This window comes from Hyalella azteca, unplaced genomic scaffold (assembly GCF_000764305.2).
Source record: "Hyalella azteca isolate HAZT.00-mixed unplaced genomic scaffold, Hazt_2.0.2 contig10088, whole genome shotgun sequence".
Classification (NCBI taxonomy): domain Eukaryota; kingdom Metazoa; phylum Arthropoda; class Malacostraca; order Amphipoda; family Hyalellidae; genus Hyalella; species Hyalella azteca.
Window position 1 is genome coordinate 204,832 of NW_025940137.1, and position 26,205 is coordinate 231,036.

At 37.9% G+C, this 26,205-nt stretch overlaps 2 protein-coding genes across 2 annotated transcripts in view; both read right to left on the reverse strand.

Moving 5' to 3' along the window:
- LOC108678875 (synapse-associated protein of 47 kDa) overlaps positions 1 to 3,798 on the reverse strand; it is a 67,770-nt gene extending 63,972 nt beyond the window's left edge. Inside the window, exon 1 of the mRNA XM_018167370.2 lies at positions 3,320 to 3,798. Within this exon, the coding sequence (XP_018022859.1) occupies positions 3,320 to 3,549 (230 nt within the window). The 5' untranslated portion in view covers positions 3,550 to 3,798. The remainder of the gene's footprint in view (positions 1 to 3,319) is intronic.
- A 2,338-nt stretch (positions 3,799 to 6,136) lies between these two features.
- On the reverse strand, positions 6,137 to 8,862 carry LOC108678876. The gene is made up of 3 exons (XM_018167371.2): positions 8,600 to 8,862; positions 7,917 to 8,004; positions 6,137 to 7,577 (listed from the first exon to the last, which is right to left on the reverse strand). Exons 1-3 carry the CDS (start codon positions 8,641 to 8,643, stop codon positions 7,344 to 7,346), a joined length of 366 nt encoding a protein of 121 aa, XP_018022860.1. The 5' UTR covers positions 8,644 to 8,862; the 3' UTR covers positions 6,137 to 7,343.
- Between the last annotated feature and the right edge of the window lie 17,343 nt (positions 8,863 to 26,205).

The following is a 26,205-nucleotide window of genomic DNA, read 5'->3' on the forward strand; positions in this document are numbered from 1 at the left end:
GTACAAATTTGTAAGATTCAGCATTTATATTTATACCTATGACTGGCAATCATCTTGAAAATTACCAAAAGAACTTGATGAAGTCTGATTGAATGATATTTGGGTATTATTTCCTGATCATCTGCTCTCAAATGAGAAATCATTCAGAAGCAAAAATTTTAAATAATTTTCCAAACATGAGAACACAAGAATAAGATTAAGAAATAATCTTCCAGTCTGTACATCAGGGACTCATTATCATGGCCTTGATAGTAGTGAATTCCTGAAACAGCCAGCAGGAGTGACATGGAGACACTCTCAAGGCAGTGACATGGAGACACTTGCCCACCTTCAAAGGGGGGCAAGACGAGTTGACTTGACTCAAATATATATATACTCCTCAGATAAAACCAAAACTACATATTATCAGATACAAGAATTTCATGGCAGAGGATATGCAGAACAAAAAAAAATGCAAAACTTCAACAAGCCTAGGGCCTTCAATGAGCATCAAGCTATACCGGTACATCTATTCTTTTAACATTCCATTGTACACTAATATTCTATAATTAATTGCAAAATCAATGATGCAAATATACAATTTTACACATGGCAAACTCTCACTGACAGATAAAAATGACAAATTTCAAGTTTCAATTTTAGTAAACTACGTACTGTTACCTGTTGGTCAGGTCTGGACAATATTAAATATCATTGTGGCTTAGCCTAAGGTCCAAATGATGATTGATTATAAAGCCGTGATCAAAATTTCCATACTGCAAATTTATCTGTTAAACCGTGCCTTGATTTCCATTGCAGAAATTGACCAAAAAATGTACATTTTTCCCATGATTTGTGGAAGCCTCTTGTGAAACAATAAAATTCAAACAAGCTTTTGGAAAAAGCTAGCCATTTTCAAGAATTGCATGTAGTCCCAGCATCAGGAAGAGAAATTCTAGCAGAATTTTTATGCTAAATATGGAACTAAGTACAAGGTGAAGACTCTGCATTCTCTGCTTACTCTCTGCACCAAAATCTCTGCTTTGCCACTTTGGTGCAGAGAGTGAGCAAACATCTGGCAAGCTTTGACAACACTACTGCATAAATTCTATAGCTTCAGGAGATTTTGCCAACACATTTCTCTAGGAATAACTCTCTGCAAGTATTTTTGACAAGAAATCTTGATGACTTCAGTCAATTTGGCACCAAATTATCAATAATCCTAAGGACATTTTGATCATGAAACCCTTATCATGGCTACACAATGTCCAAAACTCTGCATAGTTGGCCAAAAGGTTTTCAGTTCTAATTCAGGACCTATTAACCCATTTTTAAATTTATGAAATTTAATTTTTGTCTAATACTGTGCACATTGCAAATTAAATATAATAAGAGATATACCGTGGTCAAATAGAAAAATAAAAAGTTTCAAAATATTTTAGTTTGATAGATATTTATCCTTGTGTTCAGCCAGGGCTGGAAAAGTCCTATTTTTGTCTGAAATGTCGCGGCTCTAATATCATATAATTTCAGTAGGTATGAAATCTTGCGGCTCGAATGTCATAAATTTTTGTTTGATTGAAAAATCGCAGTTTGCACTTCGCAAACATGTCACTTCATAAAATTTTCAACTTCCGCAATTGGCATTGCTTTACCGTTCCCACCAAAATATCCTGCAGAAAAAACATAAACATGGTAATGTAAACAAATCAAATAAAAGTTTTGTTGAAGATCGCGCATAGTTGCGGTCATGACAAAGTGGTCAGACTGCATTAACACATGCTCAACTTACAGTAAAGACAAATTTTATCGTTGCCATTTGACTGTTCAGGGTAAAATTAGAGATTTGGGGCAACACGTGCATGGACTTTGTAAATAAATTTGCGCCTTGTAAATGGGTTTTCATTGCCGATATATGGAATTCATGGCTAGGTGAAATGGAATCACGGCGGCTCAAAGAAATGGAATCAAGGCTGGCAAATCCATAAAACCACGGCTTGAAAAATTCAGTTACGGCTCGCCAAGTAGATATATTCTATGCCTGTGTTCACTGTTCAGCCAGGTTTGGAATACTGGGCATGGCATGGGCAGAAGTTTCCTAAAAGTGCTGGTAAAAACAATCATTTCAAGGGTGATTTTTAAAAACCTAAATAAATTTATCAAAAGGCCATATGTCCAATTCACATTTGGCTTGACTAGCTTCTACCCAATTTATCATTTAGGCACCCTGCATCACTGACTTAGGTCTTAGGCCATCACTGTCCATTTCAAAAAAAAAATCAAATAAGAAACAAATCTAATTTCCAAGCCATGAGTAATGAATCATGATGAGCAACTTAAAGCTGTTGAGTGTTGAGCATTGTCCAAATTTTTATGACCATAAGATTTACAGTAGCTAAATTATTTTGTATCCAATTATTACCTAAAGTTCTTCATTGAGCAGCAAGAATATAAGAATCCAAAGAAAATAAAAATTTGTCATTTTTGGAGCCTTAAATATTGCAAGCTTCTAATGTGTAGGAATTTATCAATCTTCATTACTCTTGGAGTCTTGGTAATTGACACATTATTTTCAAATTTCAAGTTCATGACCCATATTGGCCACTGTGCAGAGAGTGGATGAATATTGCAAGATCTTTGGCGACGCTTCAGTAGCCAAATTTTCGCCTTCAGAAGATCTTGCCGACACATTTAGATTGAAATTCTTGCATTTAATATATTTCTCAGTCTTCGGCCAACTATTTAGAAAAAAGTAAGGTTTCCGGTACGTTGGATGGATTACGATGCAGCGAAGCTTGTCTGGAGATCAGTTGCGATGAGTTCCCGCAAAAAATGTAAACAATTTTTTTTTATTGCGTAGTTTCGGTCCAGGCTGTAGAGTAGGGCCTTTTAGCTCGAGATATCGGCGTCTTTTCAAGCTCTCCATCAGCCACATCGACCTTAAATTGGCGTCCATGGCCGATCATAAACTATGGCTCAGGCAGCCATGACCGACCAAACTATGGCTCAGGCAGCCCCGCTGTCACCGCGCCCATCTTCAGCTTGTTTGATTGCTTGTATCTGTCACCTGATCACAATGTGCATACGTCTGGCAAGCCCAATGCTACTGCTGAAAAAACTTGTCAATCTATTGTGTTCTAACGTGATCTATTGTGTTCTAACATGATCTATTGAGTCATTACTCAGCGTAAATGGCTTTTCATTAAAAATTACCCGGCGACGCATCTTTAAAATGGCTGGCGACGCTTTGGGCTTAAAAATCCATATATTGGCGACGCTGCATCCACCCTCTGCATAGTGGCATATTGGATTGATACTTTTTTTGCTTAAAAGTACTTACCCTGAATGATTTGAAGCTGCATCTTCATTGCCACCAGCTGATCCTTTCCCTGATTTCTCTGCGCCTTTAGGAGGAGCAGTGGACGGCTCCTCTTGTTTCTGAGGGGACGCAGTCCCATCTTTGGAGCCATTCCCATTGCCCTCTCCTTCTTCGCTCTCTTTATCTTTCTTAAACCAGCTACCAAGACTGGATCCTAGTCCGGACACTTGATTAGTTACACTTCCAAACATGATTTGATTATAATAAAATAAGTACTAGGGTTCGGTTTGAAATTCAAGCAAAGAACGATGAGACACCAGTTAGCATATGCGGTAACTTTCATAGACACCACCAACACCCACGGCACTGCAATGAGCACTGAGAGACGAACTGTGTTTTGCTGACGACTGAAGGAATAAGCGCCGAGAAATCGATAGAACTGTCCTTGACAGCAGATATCGGAGTGAGCCTGGAATTCAAACCTAGAGCTTTCGAAACTTTAATTCGCTTCTTAGAGGTTCCGGTTCTAATGATTCACCCGTCAAGAGAACGTGACGCAATTCTAGCATATGAAAAATCCTCAATTATACTGCTTCCAAGGAAACGTTTATCAAGAGATAAATTATGCAAACACAGTAAGCATATCTTCTAGTTCTATCATTAGAAGTTAAATGACGATGGTATTTGACACATCGGCCTATCAGTCAAAATTAGCAATGATTAACAAAGGAGATAGTACCTTAAAATAGATCAGGAAAATTTATTTCGCTTTAGTTAATTGAGAGGATGTCGTGTTACTCATTTTACGATTTATTTCCTAATAAAATCATAACTTTCCACGTACGAGTACATTGGCAAAACCGTTTAGGAAGTTAACGTCGCTTTCACAATTTAATCTTTAGTCGTTATCTTTCGGCTGACCCCCGCAACAGATACTCAAGTTGCCAAGGGTATTATTTACACTATTTTTGATAGCTAAATATTTATTTCTAAAGAACACATTGTTTACACTACATTAAATTCTCAGTTCCAGTCTTTTCACATTTCCAAACTTGCCGTCCAAGATCCCACCAGCTCATGATTACTCGCTTTACCGGTATCGTCACGACGATTAAACGTAGAGTGAAGACACTTCTTTGTTGAAAAGATCAAATTTATGACTTTTTAATATTTTTTTTAAAAATATCGAAATCTTAAATGTTACAAAGAAATTGTGTTTTGCTATTCCGTTCGACTGGCCATCTCATCGTTCGAAGCGAAGACTTGGCTTTGCGTCATTAATTGCATTCGTCACACAAGATGTATCCGATCACAAAAGATTACAAAAAGTGAAAGTTTTTCAAGCTTCTACTCATCACTCACAGTAGTCCAGCCTTGATTACAGGGAGGTACATATAGAGGAAGCATTCGCGTATTGCAAGTTTTGAGAGGATAATATGACAGCATGACAGATGTAAAAAACGGTCTAACAATCTAAAATGAAATTTTAAAAATGTCAGCGAGAGTAAATAAGTAAATAACCCATCCATTATCTTCTACACACGGATGACTTGATAGCGCCTCCAGCTAATCTGACTCAGCCATTATAATAATAATTAGAATTCTATGTAATTGAACTCATTATACAGAACTACAGAGTGCATTTTGAAAGTAGTGAGCATTTTCTGGCAAATAACATGTATTAATCGTAATTTGTACATATGTTCAATATTCTTCAAAATACATTCATCCTGCATCAATGCACTTGCGGAGACATGTTTGCCACGCCTGAAAGGCACCCTGAAACTCCTCGACGGGAATGCCTCTCATGAACGTTGTAACATGGTGTTGGATGTTAAAAGGGATGAGTTTACAGTTTGTACTTGCGTTACGAACTAACAATGGACTATTCCTCAAATGTCAAAGAAGACAATGATCATCGTTTTGATCGCAAAACTTCGCGCACACGATCCACGTTCTCTTCAGTTGCGGTTGTTGCTAGGCGTCCAGAACGGGGTTCATCGGCGACCTCCTCCCGGCCCTCCTTGTGCTACTTCCCAGATTGTGATCTTGAAGTGCAATCGTTATTGAAGGCTTATTGCAACATCTGAAATGTTTCGGTTGCATTTTTTCGAAGCCTCGCGCAAAGCTTTATGGCGTATCGTTCTTCAAGCGAACGCTCCATCGCGCTGTGTTACAATGGTTGAAAACACTTCAGGGGTTGCGTATCTCCGCTCATACCGCTTGAACTAAACTGACGATCGGATGCATTGAAAGGGCATATTCCCCACCACATTTCACAGCGTCACAATAACATTATGTTCATTACTTTCATAATGGACCCTGTATAATGACATCTACTCATCTGTTAATCAGTGAAAGATTTCATCATTTACTTTGTATTGAAGCGAACAAAGATTGCGTCCCAATCAGTTTGATAGCAAATCAATAATAATAATATAGTGGTTTCAGCGTTTGTTAGGCCGTAGGCCTGTTGCCGATTCTTAACATCGCAGAACATTCACAGCTTGTTGCGGTCTCGAACTCGCAATTCACTGCTCCAAATTCAGCTGTGCTTATCCGCTCGGCCTACTTGCCGATTCCGACCAGAAACTGGCGCACAGAGCTGGAATCGAACCCGCGCCTCTCTGCATTAATCTTGGTACTTTGAACTGCCACCATGGGGTGCCCTGCCCAGTCTTTCTTTTCTGCTCAGTCAATCTTTTCACATTAATTACTGTAGGAAGAGAATTTCTGCCAACAATGAGCAATTTGATTTTGACAGAACAAAATATTCAGCTAAACACCGATAATATCATTGATTAATGCTAGAAAAGGGCAGAATTGCAACCTTAGCAAAATGAAGGATGTATTTTTATTGAACTTATCAATATTATTAGTATAAATGAAATCCGCACTAATTGTCCAATTCTGGCCGATTCTACATATTTCAGAATTCTAGCAACTGTCTGGGGATTAGAACCGGCAATTCAATGCACAGGCCACCTGGCCACATCATCGATTTCGACGAGAACAATCACAGAAAGCTTGAATGCAACACGCAACTCACTGGATCAAACTTAGTACTCTGAACTGTAGCAATTTTGCGACGTTGCCTTCATTTGACCACCCAACACAAAAATCGTCCATGTCCTGAGTCTTGGCGATGCTTTTAGGTTTGAAAATCATCTAAATCTTCAATGGACACCAGAATGAGGAAAAAATATGTAAATGAAAGCAAAATGCAACCGAAAATAATTGGATTTGATTTAAATCATGAAAATGTACATCATAATTTGTACAAAATTATTCTCTTCAAATGGCCTACGCCTCCCACCTACACAGCAAAGCTGAGGTCTTACCCGCGGCCGAACACCTCTCTAGGCTCACAATTCCTTACCAGTGCCCTCCGACCACACCATCCCAGCTACCCTATCGTCACCCAGACATCGGGGCCCCGTCCCATGCAACACACGCTTCAGACCCGCTTCCTACCTTCGGTCTCTCACCTGCTGGAGGAGGGGTCCCTCCCCCCTGACTCCTACTCCACTGCCCTCTGCATCCTGCACAGCTCTGCCGTCTCCTCCTACCAGGCCTCAGCAGCTCCTAACAAGGTGTTGCTGACACCTGCCCCCTCTATCTCATCCAGCCAGCTATCCCTCCCCAGGGCGGCCAGAAGCGCCCTTTCATAGCTCCCCTCTGTCTACTCATCGCGGTTCAACTCGTATTTTGCCCGCATTGGTGCAGCAAATAGCTCTCTCTGCCCTGAGTGCAGCGCAATGGATCATACCACCCATCACCTCTTCAGCTGCCCATCGCACCCCAACTCTCTTAATCCACTGGACCTCTGGTCTAACACTGGACTGACAGCAGCATTCCTCTCATCACTCCCATCCTTCTCCGACATCATTAGAGTGGATCCACCACTCTCTCCTCCTCCCCTGGAGCCACCGCCTTGGCGGGGGCGCCGCCGAGCAGCAGTTCCGGACAACTAACAACAACAACGACAAAAATATTCACAGCCATGACATACAATTATTAACAGATAAGTAAACAATAACCTTAACTATGCACGGGTCATTGGGTTTTGTCTCAAGCTGCCACCTAGCATAGGCAGAGATCGCACAATCGGCTCTTGTACGATGAACTTTAGTCTGACTTCTTCACCAGCAAAACGCAAAGAATCACACATTGCAATTGAGCAGTGAAGTTTGGCGTAGCTGTCCTCATGCACCCGTAGGATAAAACTGGAGTCATTTTTGTCCATTTTCATGATTTCAAGGTCTCTGCATGCCTCTGCCTGAAACAAAAGAGTTGGTTGTTACATAATTATGTATTCATTACAATAAAAACTTAACCAGCTTTAATACATCTGAAAGTTGTGTAGGCATGACAGACTAGAAAATATATGACTATTTCCTCAATTTATGATTAGGCATAATTTTGCAAAGCAATTATCACTCTAAAATTGAGGTTATATACATACATCACATATCTTCACTTTAACAGAACTTAAATTTGTCAAATAAATCATTCGAGTCTAAACCATTTCAAACATACTTTCAATCTGAGGGCAATCAGGGCAGCCTCATGTTCTTGTACCATGAATCATGGATAAAAATATTGAGAATATACTCACAGCACCAAAGCGTTCAGTGACAATCATTTGTAAGGAAACCTTGAGCACTTCAGGGCTAAAAGGACATGGCTGATTGGACAAGCATTCCCTGTAAAAAAAATAAAATTAGATCACTAACCACATCATTCTATTAGTATGTGCAAAATACTGAACCAAAACACTCTAACAAGCAACAATGGAAATATTTAAGATGATTTTTGTTTATCAAAGAGAAATTATAAGATATGAATACTACAATAACAAAAATTTCATGAAAAAACATTCAATAGAAATTAATTAGGATGCTGAAATGTCTTGATCAATGAAATTGATTAATGAGTAGAAATTCAAGAATATGGAGGTAATTGTAATAAATACTCCAGGTAGTTGTAATAAATAAGAAACCTAAAATAAATAAACAACAACTGCAAGAATAGATGTCCTGGACTGCCATGAGAATTGAGGAAAATAATGTTGAAGGATAAAATATGAAAATACACTTCCTTTTGCCAGTAAGTAATTAGGTGATAAAATAGTGAATTTTGTCTAATGACCTGAATTTAAATAATTATAGTGATTCCTAACATCAGAGTTAAAGAACATGATAATATACAAGAAATTAACCTTCAACCACTTACAATCATTGTGATACATTGAAAATTAAAATTGAATAAAAAAATAACAGTACTAGTACCAGTACTTACATGTGAACTATAAAATAGCAGTGCTGAGAATGTAAGGACTTCATTCTTAGTTGAGCTTGTAATTAGCAAGAGTTTTTATGCAAGATTTTTTTATTCAAGATTTATGTTGTTGTGTGAAAAAACACTGAAATGTGCTTTTTATGATATTTAAAACGTTCTTATTAATAATACCAGTCTGCAGGCTGGTGACTACCTAAGGCTGATTGTAAGCCAAACACATCTGAAAATAATGAAAAAATATTAAATTCAATCCAGTTAAATTAACCCTTTGGCAACTAGTCATCTTACTGTGTTTGAAATCAGGGCAAACCAGCAAGTTACCATGCCTCTGAGTCTAATACTTACCATCTAATAGTTACCAGTCACGTGTCTATTGTAATAATAAAAATGTCATTCCTTAAAAAACTTTAAAATTAAAAATAAAAATTTGAAAATGAATAGTAGTTTTGATTTTAGAGCATAAGCACCTAAATGAACAATTTTTCCTATACTAAGATTATGGAACTAACCATTTCTCTTGAATTAAGATTATTGAATAGAAATAAGTGCATTAAACTTTAATATTAATTCCAGTGGATAATTATTTCAATTAGTGCAATATATACATACATATTATTCATATGGAAGTTCCAGTTTCAGGGCTTCTGCTGATCTATTAAGATTTGTGTACCTGTTCTCCATGTATTACCCCTATTCTTAAATTCAATCTTACAAATAATCTTGTGTTTCTTGAAACCATGGACCTTTGGCTAAAGCTCTTTAATAACTTCATCCCATGGCCCATGCATGATGAAATTCTATAGGTATTATAAAACAATGTGGTATTATGAGATTTTGAACCAATAATCATTATGGTTTACAGACCGGTCCACAGCACACTAGCACCTTCTTTCACAAGACACAGTGGCATACTGAATAAACACTAGACAGCATTGGTAAACAACAACAAAAGTTCTAAGGATCAACAGACACAAAATTAGAAATTTTTTAAAATAAAAGTACTTATCAAATACAGGGTTTAAGTCATTAAATGCATAAAAAATATCAAAAATTCATGTTTTCACGTGGATTTCAATGCTGTTAACATTGAAAAACTTCAAAGTATCTCTCTTATCATATGCAATTGTCAAAAAATTATAATTTTGCTTTATTCATTGCGCAAAACTGCTTATAGATTCAATTGGTCTGATCAAATGTATTGTTAACAAAAGTCTATTGACATTGATTGCTAATGTAAAGAACTAGACATGTTTTTATGTTACTAATTTATCATAAAAGTCATATCTTCACATTTTTATGCTGTTATAAGTGAAATTCATCACCTGAAATAAGAATCTTCAAGTAAAACATGAAAACTAATGTCCCATGAATTGCCTCATTACAAGTGAGTAACAAACACAAAGTCTATCTGTGAAAAGTTTTCTAGGAGCTACAGCCATAAAAGAAATTAATATAGAATAACATTACTTTGCCGTGAAATTTGTGAGCCGTGAAATTTGAAATATGAACAAAGGAGAGAAGTGTTTTCGAGTTGACGTCATACCAGTTGATGTGCACCTATGAAATTTGGTCTTTGTCATTTGTCAGACATCAGTCACAGTTGGCATTTTGCAACCTAGAGAAGTAAGTAAGATACGGTATTATACTAGTCAATTCTTCATTTTACAATTTATTTTGTGAATTGCAATTTGTGTATGCAGTATTGTATACCTATGTGTACAGTGTATGTTGCTCGGCCAACTCCAAGAAAATAGCTATTTGCTCTAACTCAATACTACGACAAGTAGACAAATAGGATAACGAAACTTGTAAAGTTATACTTTGTTCTTGATATGAAATCTCCGAAAAATAATAAAATTTTTAATTACTTATTTGAAGTCAACTTCACATTTACCTATTTAAATATCAGAAATTTAGATTTTAGACTATTTGTCTTTGATTAATAATCACGTAAATTATGTAATTCCTAACTTAGGTTGGTCAAATAGTCCAGTTTCCTGTCACTGTCACAGTGTCACTCACTGGTGTCCAATTTTGGTCCCCTCCTTCAGAAGGGGACCAAAACCAGGCACGGTGGCACCCTTTGCCAAGACCAAAAAGTACTGTCAATCCTAGAACCTAGGCTAGAATTCCACTATGAAAACACTGCTTGCATCCTCCTAGGGATTGGGAAAAATCTACAGGATTGTCTTGTCCACATATGTCGTGTCTGAGAAGAGGCTGCCCAAGAAAGCAGAGCCTCACCTCCCCAACAAAAGCCACTACGGTACCAGATAATGCACAGTAATTTAATATGGTAAATAAGGAATTCAGCACCAGAATGCAAACCTGAAGGTGTCCTCAGGTTAGCTTTTACTCGCCCAGGTTAGTCATCATAGCCATGCCCTACATTGCGCCACGCATGAGACTGTAATTAATGCTAACTAAAGGTCCAGCCTGGGTGGGGGCAGCCTGGAGCTTCCCATGGCTCAACAGCCAAAGCGTGAAAGTTTTTCTCTGCTTGCCAAACAGCTCAACGAAACACCATCTCCTGCGGGTGGGATTATGACAGAATAGGGAAGGCTTAATAAAGCGGGGAAAGAGTAGCACTCCTTACAAATGGCAGTCTCTACTTACACAAAACTAGTTCTTCCCAAATCTATTTAAAGCTGCATAGAGTGCTCTTCTTTCAATTATGTAAGCATACAGTTGAGTGCAGGGGAGGTAGTTTAAATTTAGGTTGTTGGTTTCCACAAGTGTTAGATAAATTTAGTCTACATAAGGGTTAACATAGTAAAAAACAGGATACCAGGCCAGTAATTAGCTTCACATAAAAGTTTCTGGAGCATATTAGTTGTAATTAATGGGGAGGCAACTGCATTTACAACTGCATCCTGGGTTACACTAGGAAAAGCAAAAGTGGTGAATGATTTTTGGCCTTAATTTGTCTGGGTTGTTGGATAGTGCTCAAATTCTTTCAATCTTCCAGTAGATGCCAGGAAAAGTGATACACATTACATTATTTCAGATTGAATCTGGGGAGGATATTCTCCTCCACCCAGCATACATTTCATGGTTACTGGGACTCCAATTGAATGCAATTGAGTCTGCATAATTGTGCAACTCTTAGCATATAAAGGACATTGCAGGAGAAAATGCTCAATCGATTCATCTCTCCCACATGAACAAAGAGCTGGATTGGTAAGTTAAACATATATATATATACAGGGGCTTCCTTAGACCAACATGTCCCAACCTAAATTTTGCAAAAGCAGTTTCCACGATTCTCCCCTTAAATGATGACTGTGGCCAATATCCCACTTTATCCCTTATCTGCATTAGATGGTGACCAGTGTTACCGTCAACCGGGGCTAATCGGGACGGTTTTGAGCGTTTTTTGTTAATAACTTCTTACGATGAAACATTTCATAAACAAGTTTAGGCTCATTTTATAGCTCTTTGTGAGGGCTATCGAATGGCATCTTCAAAAAATTCCATATGCTATTCGTAAGGTGCCAGAAGCAAAAAAAGAGTGTCCCGAGTAGCCACAAGCCGACACCTGGGTGCAACTTTTATGTAAGTAAAATTTTTTAATATGGCGAATATTTTTTTTGCTACAGACCTTAGCAGAAGTAACTTTTCAAAACAGCGTTTTTCACCATTTTTTTCAGGAATTTTTCAAAGCTAGTAAATGTCGTATTTTTTGACTGCCTTCATACTACATAGATAGGAAAAATGTTGACGTTTACGCCACTATATTTAGTTTTGCAATATTCCAATTAGTTTCGCTACTATAACAGTTTTACGCCGTGTCGGAGGTGCGTCCCGAGTTGCCCCGCCAGTCCCAAGTTGCCCCGGTTGACGGTAGTAATAGCCAACTTTTGTTTCCAGTCTTCCTCCCGCTGTTGCATGACTTCCATTATTATCTTGCCCCTCTTATCCTCCCTGCACATGATAGCCTCAGCTGATACTTCAGGCAGTGCATGGGCAGCTTTAGCTGCAAGGTCTGTCATCTCATTTCCCTTGATGTTCTTGTGGCCTGGGATGAACTGGACCATCACTGGAAAACGAGTGCAAAGCCCTGGTAACATCTGAGGAATTTTAAAGACCAAGGGTAAATGTGATGTTGGTTGTTGGGATGTTAACAGGTTCAGACTTGATAATGAATCTATGTAGACCACAGCTCCACTGCTACCCACAGTTGACAGTGCCATCGCTTATCATTTGCACAGCCTGAGCAATGGCAAATAGGCTACCTCACAGCTCAAAATAGATTACTGAGGGTTTAATTTCCAATTTTACATTTTTACCAACCTTCTCTCCTGAATCATTACTGAAGCAGTTGATGAGGGTTCTGGATCAAAAATTCTTGAACCATTGGTCAGTATGGAATTCTGTATAGGTAATATATTATCATGTTAACAAAAGAAAATGTATCGAAAAATTTACCACCTCACACCTTCCACCGAAGTGACAATTGATACTCTTACACTGAGCTCGTCAGAAACTGCGGACACCCGGACAGCTGCACTTCCTTTAACTCGCTTGCGTGTGGTTCGAAAACCGATAAAAAGTCGGCAACTCTTCCCTCCAATACATACACTAGTCGTGTATCCGTATCGACAAATTTTGTAGAAGAATATGTTCCAAAATAAAAATTACGTAAACTTTTGCAGAAAATTCTCACAATTTCATCAATACCAACAAAGTTCTCAAATCCACACGGAATGATGGGATAAACTGTTAATCTTTCACGGCGTATGGCAACATTGTGTTGACTGTTGACATTAGACAAGACGGTGTCAGACATCTTGTTTTGGTCTTGTAAAGTTCAATTTCATAATAGATTTGATCCACATTTCACAGTGACATTTAAATGATGGAAAATTGTTTCAAAATTTAAACACCAATTGATACGCTTCTAAATACGAATTTATTCATGTTCTCGCCTATAATGTTGAATTTGTCTTAATAACTTCACTTCAAATCCTGAATGATTTTGTCTCCCATGGCGAGTTTTCGAACATCTTGTGTCTTTTAGAAAACGTTGGTTGTTTATAAGCAGTAATTATTTCATCTTAATGAACCAATGAAAGTTTAGTCATCGAAATGACAAAATCATTAAATATAAAATATCAAGTTATATGAGTGAGATCCTCTATTATCAAAGAAGCTGTAAGAAAAAACTCGTTGTTTTTTATGTAAAAGAATGTTTTTAATTTAAAAGAAATGCAATACTTGATTTTCAGAAATATGATGCAAAAATTAATGATCCCTATTAGAATTCAACAGACGCGACTCATTCAGAATTAAATTGAAAAAGTAGGTACCTATTTGAAATTTATGATTTTACAAATTGCTTAATTGAACGCAGTGCAGAAATTCAAGATCACCTATGAGTATGAATTTAAGGGGAGCGTCTTGGTCCAAAATTGACAATTTAGGCTTTTCCTGTTTTTAGTCTCATCTTAAAGCTGACATTCTGACCTATCCAACGGTACCAAAACCATCTCTGTACGTTGATTTATGCGTTCACGACAGATCCCGAAAGGAAGGGGGGTGGGGGAGTTCTTTCACATTTAAGATGGGTAATAATTGATTATCGTCTAGTCTCAGAAATTGAGCTCCAGTATTGTCTAGTCTCATTCTTTGCAGTGTTGAATGCCGATTTTGAGGTGCCCGGGACTTTGTCGGGCTCTACTGAACATTCACACTTATTGTCACTGGAAACCTATTTACTCCTACAGTTTTGATGCTACAGCAATGAGACATATACCATTCGATTTGCAAAGAAAAGATCTACAAATTGTTGTATGAGTTTTTCTAATTTCGTTATAGTTTGTATTTTATTTTGCAAAAAGGGGGGGTGGAATGGGGTAAAATCAAAAAATTTCCGAAAAACTTACAAAAAATGCTCCCACACCCACAAAATTGGAAATTAAAAAAAAAGCCTACATCAATTTGTAGATATGGTCTTTACGCATCGAATGATATGTGTCTTGATGTTGTAACTTGAAAATCCTAGGTACGCTGATATTTCTACAGTACCCCCTTTTTTGTCTGTTTTCTAATAATTTCTCATTTTCTTTCATTTTTTGTCAAAAAATTCACATGAACAAAAAAGTCTTAGAATTGCGTTTTACATACGTGTATTAAATTTCGAAGTGATCCATCTGTAAATAAAAAAGTTTTTTTCGGACCAAGACGCCCCCCTTAAATCTCATGACTGGAGATCTCAAAATTTATTGTACTACCACATATGTTTGATACATAAGCTTCTTGTCCTTTTGATGAACAGAGTTTATTTAGGTTCTATTGACTGTAATAGGTAGAATGATGCGACATATTTGCGGCCATCCAACGATCGGTTAACGGCTTTGACTCTTGATACCACTGTACAAATATTGCGGTGGACACATCTTCCAGAAGTTTCAATGCAAAGATTCTTATTTAAAGGATAATAAATCGATTCATAGTTGTTTACTCAAATTACTCCCACCTATAGATATAAATGAACATTATTCAATTTATTTCAAACATTTTTCATGAATTCGCATTAAAATATTTATTTTGAAATCAACCATGTCAAAGTAACGAAATAATTTGTTATAGTTTTAGGCTTCCGAAAATATTTCAAATCTCTATCAGAAATATCATAATTAATCATTCTCTTGCATCGAGTATATTAACGTTGTGAACCGTGCCGCCGCTGCCGCGATCGTCATTCATTTTCGCAGTTGCATGCCGGGCGCATGCTTTTGTTGTTCTATTTAGTCTCGCTCCCATGAATTGCGTGTTTTGTGTCATCGTGTGTGCATCATGGAAAAGTAGTCACGGTAGCTGTAATTACTTTATTAAGTTTACTTCTTTGCATATTAAGAGACAAATCTTTAACAAACTAATACTTTGTATAATTTTAATTGTTGAGTGAAAGCTGCGCTGTTACCGGTGTCTCAACGCGGGTGAGACGAACTCGTCGCCTACTTTAATTGACTAAATTGGTAACAAAGATTGAGTTTAACTAGTATGATGACTAAAGGTTGAAAAGGAAAATGAAACGCAAATACTGGTTCTAATAGCTATTGGTATCTCATACAGTAAAAGTGACAGGAAAATGACAGAACAAGGCATATGTGTAAAACTGACTAACTGAAGCTGAACTAAAGGTGACACCAAGTCAGAATGCACACAGACCAATGAGTAAGATGCACACCAATAACTGCTTCCAATGCAAGCCAGTTAGGAGGTTTATAGGGTGCTTTGGAGCAAATCACTCAAGAGGTTAGGAACTAGGGAGCGTGGGACAGCAATTTATACAGCACCACACTTTAGAATAGTTTTTGGCATAAATTTATGTAATCAATTACTGATCTAAACCTGACCTGAAAAGAATGAGAATTATTTTAGTTGAATTTATAAAATAGTTAAACACTTCAATATAAACACACAGTAACACACATAAGAGGGAAAAANCAAACCTACAAGGCGCTGATACGTCCAGTTCTGGAGTATGGAAGTAGTATATGGGGTCCCATAACATCGGAAAGTGGCTGGCAGAAAATACAAACTGTTCAGAACTCTGCCCTGAGAATTGCCACAGGACACACACGCGACACCAACGCACAACATCTTCACGACGAAACATCTGTCCTGCCTCTGAAGAACCACGTGCAGATGACGGCCTCGCAACTGAGGGAGAAGAGCAAACTGGAAGAACACCCACTGAGAAGTCTGATGAACCAAGAACCAATCAGACTCATGAAAAAGACCATATACAACAGCGTGGAGGTGAATAGAAACATGAAGACATTGCATACCACCGCAGTCGAGAGATACCTAGAATCGAGAACACCCAACAAGATTCTAAATGCACCTGCACCTAAAGTAAACGAAATAGAGAGGACTTTGGACCGAGGCATGAGGCGTACATTGGTGCAATTAAGGGCGGGGAAATGCCCAATGCTTAGAGAATACCTCAATAAGATCGATGAGGCTAATTACCCAACACCATCATGCCCTCTGTGTCAAAACCACACCCACAACACACAGCATCTGTTTGGGTGTGCTGAAATACCAACCAGCCTGCAGCCTGAAGATCTATGGAACAAGCCAGTGGAAGTGTCCCAACTGATCAGAGTGTGGCAAGACCGGCTCGGCGCTCCGGAGGGGGGTGGGCCTGGGCGGCACTCAGTCGAGTGACGTTGTGGTGATCATCATCATCATACCCATACGTGTTTTAACTTTTAAGCCTATAAGAAGTTCATTTTTTTGCCTCAAATAATGTTGTATCGAAAAACTGGTGTAGGTGTATCGGGAATAATATATGAACCGTCAATATTAGAATTCCATCCTGCCATTGGTATATACTTTGTGATATCCATTGTACACTATACTTTGTAGGTCTCTGAATATGGTGACAGGCAACTGACAGCATCTGTCTCTGACAACTCTCCAACAGTCTGTCTGGCAAAAAAAAGGAGAGAAATGCACTGAAAAATAAATTCATGGTGATATTGGAGATAGCAGATCTGCTTCACAGCCAACAAATGTCAAATTAAGGTCTGCTAGAGTCTCTCTTGCACTGTTGCACAGAATACAAAATGATAAGCAAAGATTGTTCCAGCCCATGGCCTGTCTGCCAATCCCGCTACATCAATAAGGTTATTGTAGACCATGGTCAGGAAGATGTGCCAGGTGCGCAGGAATTTATTTTGTCATTTTAATGACCTGCGCGGTGCGCTGTACTATGCTGGTAAAAAAATGCGCCATGCACCGTACTTTAGAAAGCTAAAATAGTTCTACTATTTTAGTCGACAATATATGCAAGTATATTGACTACGCGAGTCGAACTGACAATAATAAAATGTAAGACATGTCCGGGTTACTTCTGACTCTTCCGCTTGTCCGCCTTGTTTGATACGGAACGTACGGTAATCGTAAACTGCGGCTATTATACATACGAAATGTAAACAGACGGTGTTCAGTGTTGCCACATGACTTTGGAGAAAATTTTTTCCAAAATAAAGTTCTAGATTTCTCATTCACCAAATTTCCGTATCAAGAAAAATCATATATTATTGAAAGATAATTAAAGGCATACTGTACTGAGTAATGTGAGTATTACGTCTGTTCCTCCACAAACTGCTCGTGCGCAGCAGCGCGACGTAGAATTGATGGCCGGGATTGCGCGAACACGTGCGCGAAGAGAATCAATTTTCATTGCATTGCGCCAACTGTGCACAGCAATAGCTTAAAAAAAAGTGAAAATGCGTGGGAAAATTCACCAAAAACATACATCATCCTGAGTGTGGATTGTAGACTGGCGAGCAACAAGGGAGCTCCCCCAGGCGACATAGGTACCTCAGCCCCACAAGCTGGCAGAGTGGCGGTGGTACCTCAGCGGAGCCTGCGGAGGGATGCCACTCTCAACCTCCAGTGAAACTATAGATGTTTTCCAATAGAAGTAACTGACAGAAGATTTGAAAATTGCTCATTTATCATCTCCTGCATGCAAGGCTGCAACTGCAAGGTTATAATAAGTAATCCTCTGGCTCAATTTTTATTCACTGATGAAATCTTATGTTGACCAATGGGAGATTGATCTATATCTCTAGCCAGTCTTATATCATTTGCTTAGAAATTTCTGACTTCCTTAGCTGCACCTGCTGGTTTTCAATAAGCATGGTCTTTAGTGTACTGGTTAATATCTTTGAATTTTGACCATGGGTTTGAGGCAATGGGGTAGATATTACTTTATTTTGTATAACTGGAGCTGTTTGTTCTGAACTTCTGACCCACTAGACACTAGTGCTTTCACTTTGTCCAACTGAATTGAGCTGATCAGGCGACAGGCACTGCTTGTTCATGGTCTACTTGAAATCCACAGAAGGTGTTATTGCTTCTCTTTTGGCTTGACTGTCCCCTGGTCATCTTAGCTTTATGTTTGCGAGCTTGAGGGCCTCTTAGACTCGAGACAGGAGTCAGTAGTGGGTATTCTCCTACAGACATTTCTTCCACTGATGGTCCATCAGTAGTATCAGAGAATGACAAGTCTGACAGTGGCAACTCACCACCAAGAGCATCATAAAAAATTCCAGCTACCGGTAGCCTAAATCACCAGCAGTCCAGCACCAGTTTGATTCCACCCTTCTGAATTGCAATTGCATCATTTGCATGGGATGATGGGACTGCTCTGTAATCTGTTTCCAGAGGAGACACTTTCCATAGTTATGATTGTTTATTGTGGCCCTATGGGCCACAGAAAATTGACGAGAAAAAAAAACTACTAAAATAACAAAAGGGGGAGGGGGAATTCAATATATTTGAGAAAATGATACTATAACAAATGAAATCCTAATGACCTAATTTTATATCAAAATACTTACTACCTATGTGGTTCACTGGACACTGGTTCTAGGCTTCTTTCTTCTTCTTCTTTCTTTGCAAGGCCCAATGCAGGGTGTCCACTTGGAGTGGACTTAAAGCTGCAGGTCTGCCAGATGGATGACCGTTGGGCCTGAGAGCTTATAGCTTGGGGTTTTCAGCTTCTTTGTATATGAAGTTAATTGCTGCCATTTAGTGAGGTTGGCTGATGTAAGCTCAGTGCAGGATTGGGTAGAAGTTTACAGGGAACATATATTAGTAAATGAAATGAGTTACTGCTAATGTAATTTAGATAAGTATGGGCTGCTAATATAACAGCCTTCATTAAACAAAAAAAAAATAATAATAATAACAATAATAATAGGCTTCTAGCAAAAGGTTCTTCTAGGTTCTAGGCTTCTAGCAAAAACGAAAAAGGTAGTCGATTCGGCGACAGGCCTATGGCGGATGGCCTAATAAACGCTGAAACCGCTAGGCGCTAGGTATTGTTCATGTTCAATGTTCATATAATATAGGACTTATAGGTACACACATCCGCAAACCAAAGTTCATTTCAACTTTCAAGGACCAAAACAAATAGGCCTACTTAATTTATCGCAACTCGACGGATAAACAGTAGTGACAGTATTCCATAGTGGCAAAGCAGAGAGTTTTTTAGACTCTCCCTCAAGTTCATTGCTGAGTCCTATAAGTAGACCAATAAAGTATCCTGGATACCAGCATTATCATACATAAGAAATTGGTTTAAATCTTGAGTAAATGAGGAAATTAAAAATGAACTGATTCTAAAAAAGCTCTGGTTTGCCACTATGCTGAGTATTCTCAAATCTCAACTGCGCAAACTTGAAACTGCAAAGCACCTGCCAGTTTTTTTTTTTATAGTTGGGATTAAGACTTGTGGCGACAAATGCGCCCACCAGCCTGTTCTCTGTCAGAAAGGGAAAGCAAAGCAGCAGACTCGAAGCTCTGCTAAACTAGGATGCTGCCTCCAACACACTATGGGCCAATGCAGTCCACACTTGCTGAGCCTCACAGCCAAAAGCTGCTTGTGCCCAATAGGAGCACCACCCCGAGAAAGCCCCAGCAGACGAGTCAATAAGCTCTGCTCAGGCAAGTATAAATATCGTAGGGTCCATTTCATGACTAGAAAGCGAAAACGAAGACAAAGAGGAGGTAAAAAACATTCTGTCTCCAGTGACAAAATTGGAGAGGTGCGACGGGCGCCAAGGATTAGGCGCAGTGCACCTGCCAGTGCCGCAGCCCTGCTAGCCAAGGACGCGGACGGACGTATGGACTATGGTCCAATTACTCCAATAACAGGTCCATGGTCATGCCACGATCAAGGAAAATGATATTTTGACCGAGAGCGGGACGAGAACGACGGGAAGTAACTGCAGTCTGCACTCTGCAGCGTTGCCGCCAACTTTTTTGCCGGACTTATGCTGGATTGCCAGCTCAAGTGTTCAACTTATCATACTATAGTTCATAGTACGTCTGTTAATGAACTCCACAGATGGCTTAGGCTGCAATAAACTGGCACTAATTACGCAAGATGAACAAAGTAAAATAAATTAAAATCTAATTCCGCAGCGCAATCAAACAAGTGAAATTTAATCCGTGCAAAGTTTAAAAACAGGAAAATGCGTCAGATGAATGTCAGACGAGCGATCCAACTTGGTTGGTTGCGTGTTGTAGGTGAAGAAGAAGTCGCACGTTGAACGCTTGTAACACTGGACTCAGCAATAGCTATTTAGTTCAAGTCTTCATCATTTTTCTCTCAATTTCATTTTCTTCTTTACTGGCATCAGCTCTCCCGTGAACGCAATCTGTGTGTTATCTCGACCACAGGGCAACGACAGGCACGACTCGCAGTGTACAGTCGACACACCGATTCGCACAAGCGTGTGTGCTCTTTTACTGTTGTGCGGTTGCCTTCATGATAAAACACATCTTCGAACCTTTTTGAGCAGATATTCCGTAATCAACGGTAATTTGTACTGTTTTTTATTCATTCACAACTAAATAATGTTGGTTTGTTTACAGTCTTTAGTGTTTTTCCGTGGTAAATAGTAGCTGGAAGGAACTTACTCTACCGTACCGTAGGTGTGGGCGTGTCACTCGTGTGGCTCTCAACTCAAGTCTGTCATGACTCATTTAGATTTTCAAATGTTGATTCATAGGAACCAAATATTAATTCATCATCTTGATTATACATTTTTTGGTTTCTCAGTATTCTGCGCAGTGTAATATATCTAAAAAAATTTGTGCATTAACCATGAGAAACGTAAATGTTTTGTTGTATCTGATACCTACAAAACCTAACAAAACTCTCAACTCGCCCAGTCATAACTCCTTCAATACTGAACGGATTTCATTCAAATTTGGAACATAAGTAGCAAGTAGCGAAGTAAGTATTACTAATGTGCTGCGATAGGAATTATTGAAGATCTTTACATTGATTCATTTTTATTAATACGGTAAAACGCAATGTTGGAGCATTTCGCCGGATTCGCCCAGTCATAATTTTTTAATACTGAACAAATTTGCTTGAAATTTGGTATATGTCTAGGTTTTACCAATGCGCTGTGATAGGTATTATCACAGTTTTTTACATCAACTAGTTTTTGATTAATACACAAAAACGCAATGTTGTAGCAACTCGCCCAGTCATAATTTTTTTTATTACTGATCGAATTTGCCTGAAATTTGAAACGTCAGTAGTAGGTTATCGTAGTACCTTAATGCGCTGCGATGTAGATTATTACAGATTTTTACATTAATTAGTTTAATATTAATACGAAAAAAACAATGTTTAAGCAACTCGCCCTATCATATTTTTTTAATACGGAGCGAATTTGCTTGAAATTGGGAACATAAGTATGTATTATCAATGAACTGCGATAGGAATTACCTATTACAGATTTTTACCATGATTCTATTTCAATTAAAACGAATCAACATATTCTAAAGCAACTTAACCACTCATAAGTCCTTAAATACTGAACGTATATGTCTGTATTTCGGAATATAAATAGGTATTATTAATACGCTGTGGTAGAAATTATTACAGAATTTCAATTACTTTGTTTCTAATTAAAACGAATGAACGCATTTTTTTGAGCAACCCACCCTGTCAAAGCTCCTTCAATATTTAACGTGTCTGCTGGCAATTTTGAATATAAGTATTTGCTGTAAATACGCTAGTTCAGGAATTGTCAAAATTAAATAAATTTCCAATAATTCCAATAAAGGTGAGAAAACAGAAAACTTGAACATAGACGCAAGAATTTCGAAAAAGCGCATGGTATTTACACATTGAGCAGGTTATAGACTGTTAGTTATTTGTGTTTGTCTAGTCCATAGTTGCGATAGTTCCAAAATTTGGTCATGTTGTTAAATATGCCTTGCATAACCGATACTTCCGAATTGCCCGGAGGCCGTAATCGATGGAAAGTAATGGAAAATCTGTAATAATTGCTACCTCAGCGTATTGATAATACCTACTTATATTCCAAATTTCAAGCAAGTTTGTTCAGTATTAAAGAAATTATGACTGGGCGAGTTGCTCCAACATTACGTTTTTCCATATTAATAAAAAAAGAATCTATGTAAAAATCTGTGATGATTCCTATCGCAGCATATTAGTAATACCTACTTATGTTCCAAATTTGAATGAAATCCGTTAAGTATCGAAGGAGCTATGACTGGGTGAGTTGAGAGTTAGTTAGGTTTTGCGTTCGAGGCGGTTCGAGTACGCAGGCGAGTTCGTAGAAGTGTCGATTCGGTCAGGCAACAACACATTTGTCGCTGGCCTTCATAAAGAACTAACAGTTTTGTAAACTTAGCCAAAAATTTCTGTCGTGGTCGGAAAAGCTTGTCAGTTTGTGTGCGTGTGAGGCAATCGAACCCTATAAATCCTACACCAGTATATATTACTTTTATTGACGAGCGGTGTGTTAAGTGCTGTAGCTGCTGAGCGACGAGCCGACGACTGATGTGGTATTGACTGTAAATCGATCAAAATTTCAATGGTTATTAGAGTCTAAAATACATGCAACCTTTTCAACTAGTTATCTAATTTTTTTCTCAACAAGATGACGAATACTTGAGGCATCTATTCCTTGCAATAAATTCACTTAGGTGGACCGTGGACGTATAAGCGAAGTCTTTTACTTTTAGCAACATTGTCATTAAATGTTGCATTAAAATTTTCGCGTTCGAAAATCAATCATTTCATCCATGACTTACCAGAGATATGTTTGATTGCATCGATGTGGCGCAAGAATTTAGTATTCATATTGCTTACTATTACTGCTACTTTAATGAAGCATGGCACACTACAGGTACACACTACCGAGCTGGTATTACTACGCTCGATGAGTGTGTAGCATAATTTTTATTTTCTTAATCTTTTGCGTACCGCCAAATTGAAGTACTTCTATGGTTGATTGATAATGAAATAATGTGTTTCACTAATGTTTCCATGAAGCATGAATTTTGGAACATTTGCAAGTCGATAAATGTGCATGTGCATTACTGCGTTTAAAAGAACAATTAAGAAATTTTTAACGCTTAGCGTTTATGTAAGGCTTAATGCCTGGTAAAATAATTGCAGCTTATGTAAAATAGAAAACACCTGAAAACTACTTAACAGAATTAAGGGCATATATCATTTGCACCCGAGGTTGTAGCGTTATACGACAACCCGTGACGATTAGGGTTAAGGCTTAGCGTTTGCATTTAGGTAAGGTTAGGTTTGTTTCCACCTGAAAAAACCGTTTTTGATGAAAACGGGAGGTCGTAAAAGTGCAAAAAAATCCGTGCCACCGCGCATGTTCATAAGAATTTGCTTATTTAATTTCTAAATTATTGGTCACGAATCGATTAGATGGGGTGTGCCGAAGTGATTGAATTCTACCGTTTTAATTGAAAACAGGCTGTTAAAAAATGATAAAAAAATCCTTGCCACAACGCAATAGGCATTATTAATTGCTTGGTCACGAACTGCATATTGGTTACAAACTGAATGAATGGAGCGTGCCGAAGTAGTTGAATTCACCTCGCTGGGATGACCCCAGTCGCCCACGATTACGATTACCGACTTGCATACAATAACACTTACTCCGTCTAGTGTTGTGATTAGAATAAGAGAAGCATGATTAGACATTGACAAAATGTTTAATCATGACAAAACATGATTAGAATTAGAGAAGAGATTAGAATTAGAGAGTAGAAATGTATGATCTTGCTAGGCTCTTTGAGATATCTCACTGATAATCTCGTGATGTACAGAACGCAGCGCGTTGAATGATGGCAGAGGCTCTGGCTGACACGACCTCCGATGAAGAAGAGAATAATGCAGATATAGCTGAAGAAAATCCGAGTCCATCTGCAACGACAGCTCAAGGTTTGTTTGCACGTTCAACTGAACTATCATTAAAATGTATATTTTTCCATAAACTTTTGCAATATTCCCGTTAATCTCAGGTCGGTCTGTAGGATAAGGGAATTTTCACAAACTTTTAAGAAATTGTTATAACATTATTTTATTTATTGAGATCGGTTTCCAGGAAACCTTGGCTGAATAATATGTTGTTAGGTTTTCTGACGCAACCACATTTGCCTGAATTGTTACATGTCCTTGCATAAGTTCAAGGACGAGTTTACATTTTTCATGTTCGTTATTAATTCCTATAAATTTATACACCACTTTTTATGCAATTTTCATATTCTGATTTACCTTGAACAAATTCATACTGTTTTATTCACAAAGAAACAGCATTTAACAGTATTATGACAGAACTACGGCAAATAGAAGCAAAAAAATAACCAGATTTAATTTCTAAAATTTAATTTCATGCTCACCACAATATTTCTTGTTTATGCATGTCACTTTTTTTAGGCCTGTAAACTTCAAAAACAATATTCAGAATGAGTTTCTTATATCAGGTTGGTCTTTCTTGAGGGGTTCATCCGAAAATGCCTCGTCAACAGTGGGTTCTCCGGCTCTTTTCTGTTATGATTGCTACAAAGCAGGAAAAAATCCACGGTTCTATTCTCTGAAAAAAGATAATTCTAGAACTAGAACCATGCACAAGAAACACCAACATAGAAATGAAGTACCTAATGTAAAATTTATAACTCCGAGAGACGTCAAAGCGAAAGATGCTCTTTTGAAATGGAAGCAGTGGACGATGAAGGTACCTAGGAAAAGCAGCATAACGACGAAGCGACGTAGCTCCGGCTCAAGTGTGAGTTGTCCAACCGTTATTCACGATTTTTTTTTTTTGCCCACATTTTGAGAGCAAATTTAGGTTCCGCCAAACTCTGAAGGAAATTAAGTTTTGTTCTATATATATATTTTTTTGCCTTGCTTGAATATCGTACCTGTCGTTGCTTTATGTAAAGTGCTTCAGATGTAGGTTTCTACTGGCAACTTGCTGTAGCTCTTATTGAGTGATACTAATTTGTTGATGAATTGAAATATTCTAAATTGCTACGTTCTCACAATCAACCCGTACCTTATATTTGTGTACAACTATAAGTTATCAAAGTTGGAATGTGTACACAAATGATATGCGCGCAAAATAGTAATAATATGTGTGAATTTCATTTGGGTAAATTTCACATAAGCCCCAGGAGCAAATGCATAGAATATATGAAATAAAGTGTAATACTAAGGGGATATTAACTGTAACTCTAAAATTTTTTATATATCTACGTTTATCTCTAAACAATTTTTGTAGCCACTCAGTCGCAAACTCATAAATAAACTTGGTTTCTTTCACAATTGTCGCAATTTGTTTGCATAGCCAGCTGTGCATCCCATTGTGCTGCATCCATATGGCGTAAAGAGAGAAATGTTGAATGTGCATGCCTTTGAAAGAGATTGTAAAAAAACGGTAATTGCGCACGACTCATAGTTATATTAAGCTTGTGTAGTGGCTTCTGTTCAGTACACGTTACTTCTCCCAAAAAATTTATGTCTATGTGCTTTTTTAGCATCGTTTATATAGCTTATGCTTGGGATTTTACATGTAATTTTAATTATTCCTTTTTTCATGTATTTATTAATTTGCCCATTTTCCGCATGAGTAAAAAAGTAATTTTCAGACTAAATATTAGGAAACAAGATTTCAGCTCACATCATCAGTTAATGTTAATAGATTTGTTGTCCTATTTCCACAATCTTTAATTATTGCATTAATTTATCGCTTTATTAATCGTTCGTAGTTGCAAATTCC

What these genes read in the sequence shown, in the direction of transcription:
- LOC108678876 (XM_018167371.2), bottom strand. Translation starts at nt 8,643, where the DNA reads ATGAAGTCCTTACATTCTCAGCACTGCTATTTTATAGTTCACAT. An exon ending in TGCTATTTTATAGTTCACAT is followed by an intron (nt 8,005 to 8,599) that starts GTAAGTACTGGT and finishes TTTTTTTTACAG; the next exon opens with GGAATGCTTGTCCAATCAGC. An exon ending in TCACTGAACGCTTTGGTGCT is followed by an intron (nt 7,578 to 7,916) that starts GTGAGTATATTC and finishes CTTTTGTTTCAG; the next exon opens with GCAGAGGCATGCAGAGACCT.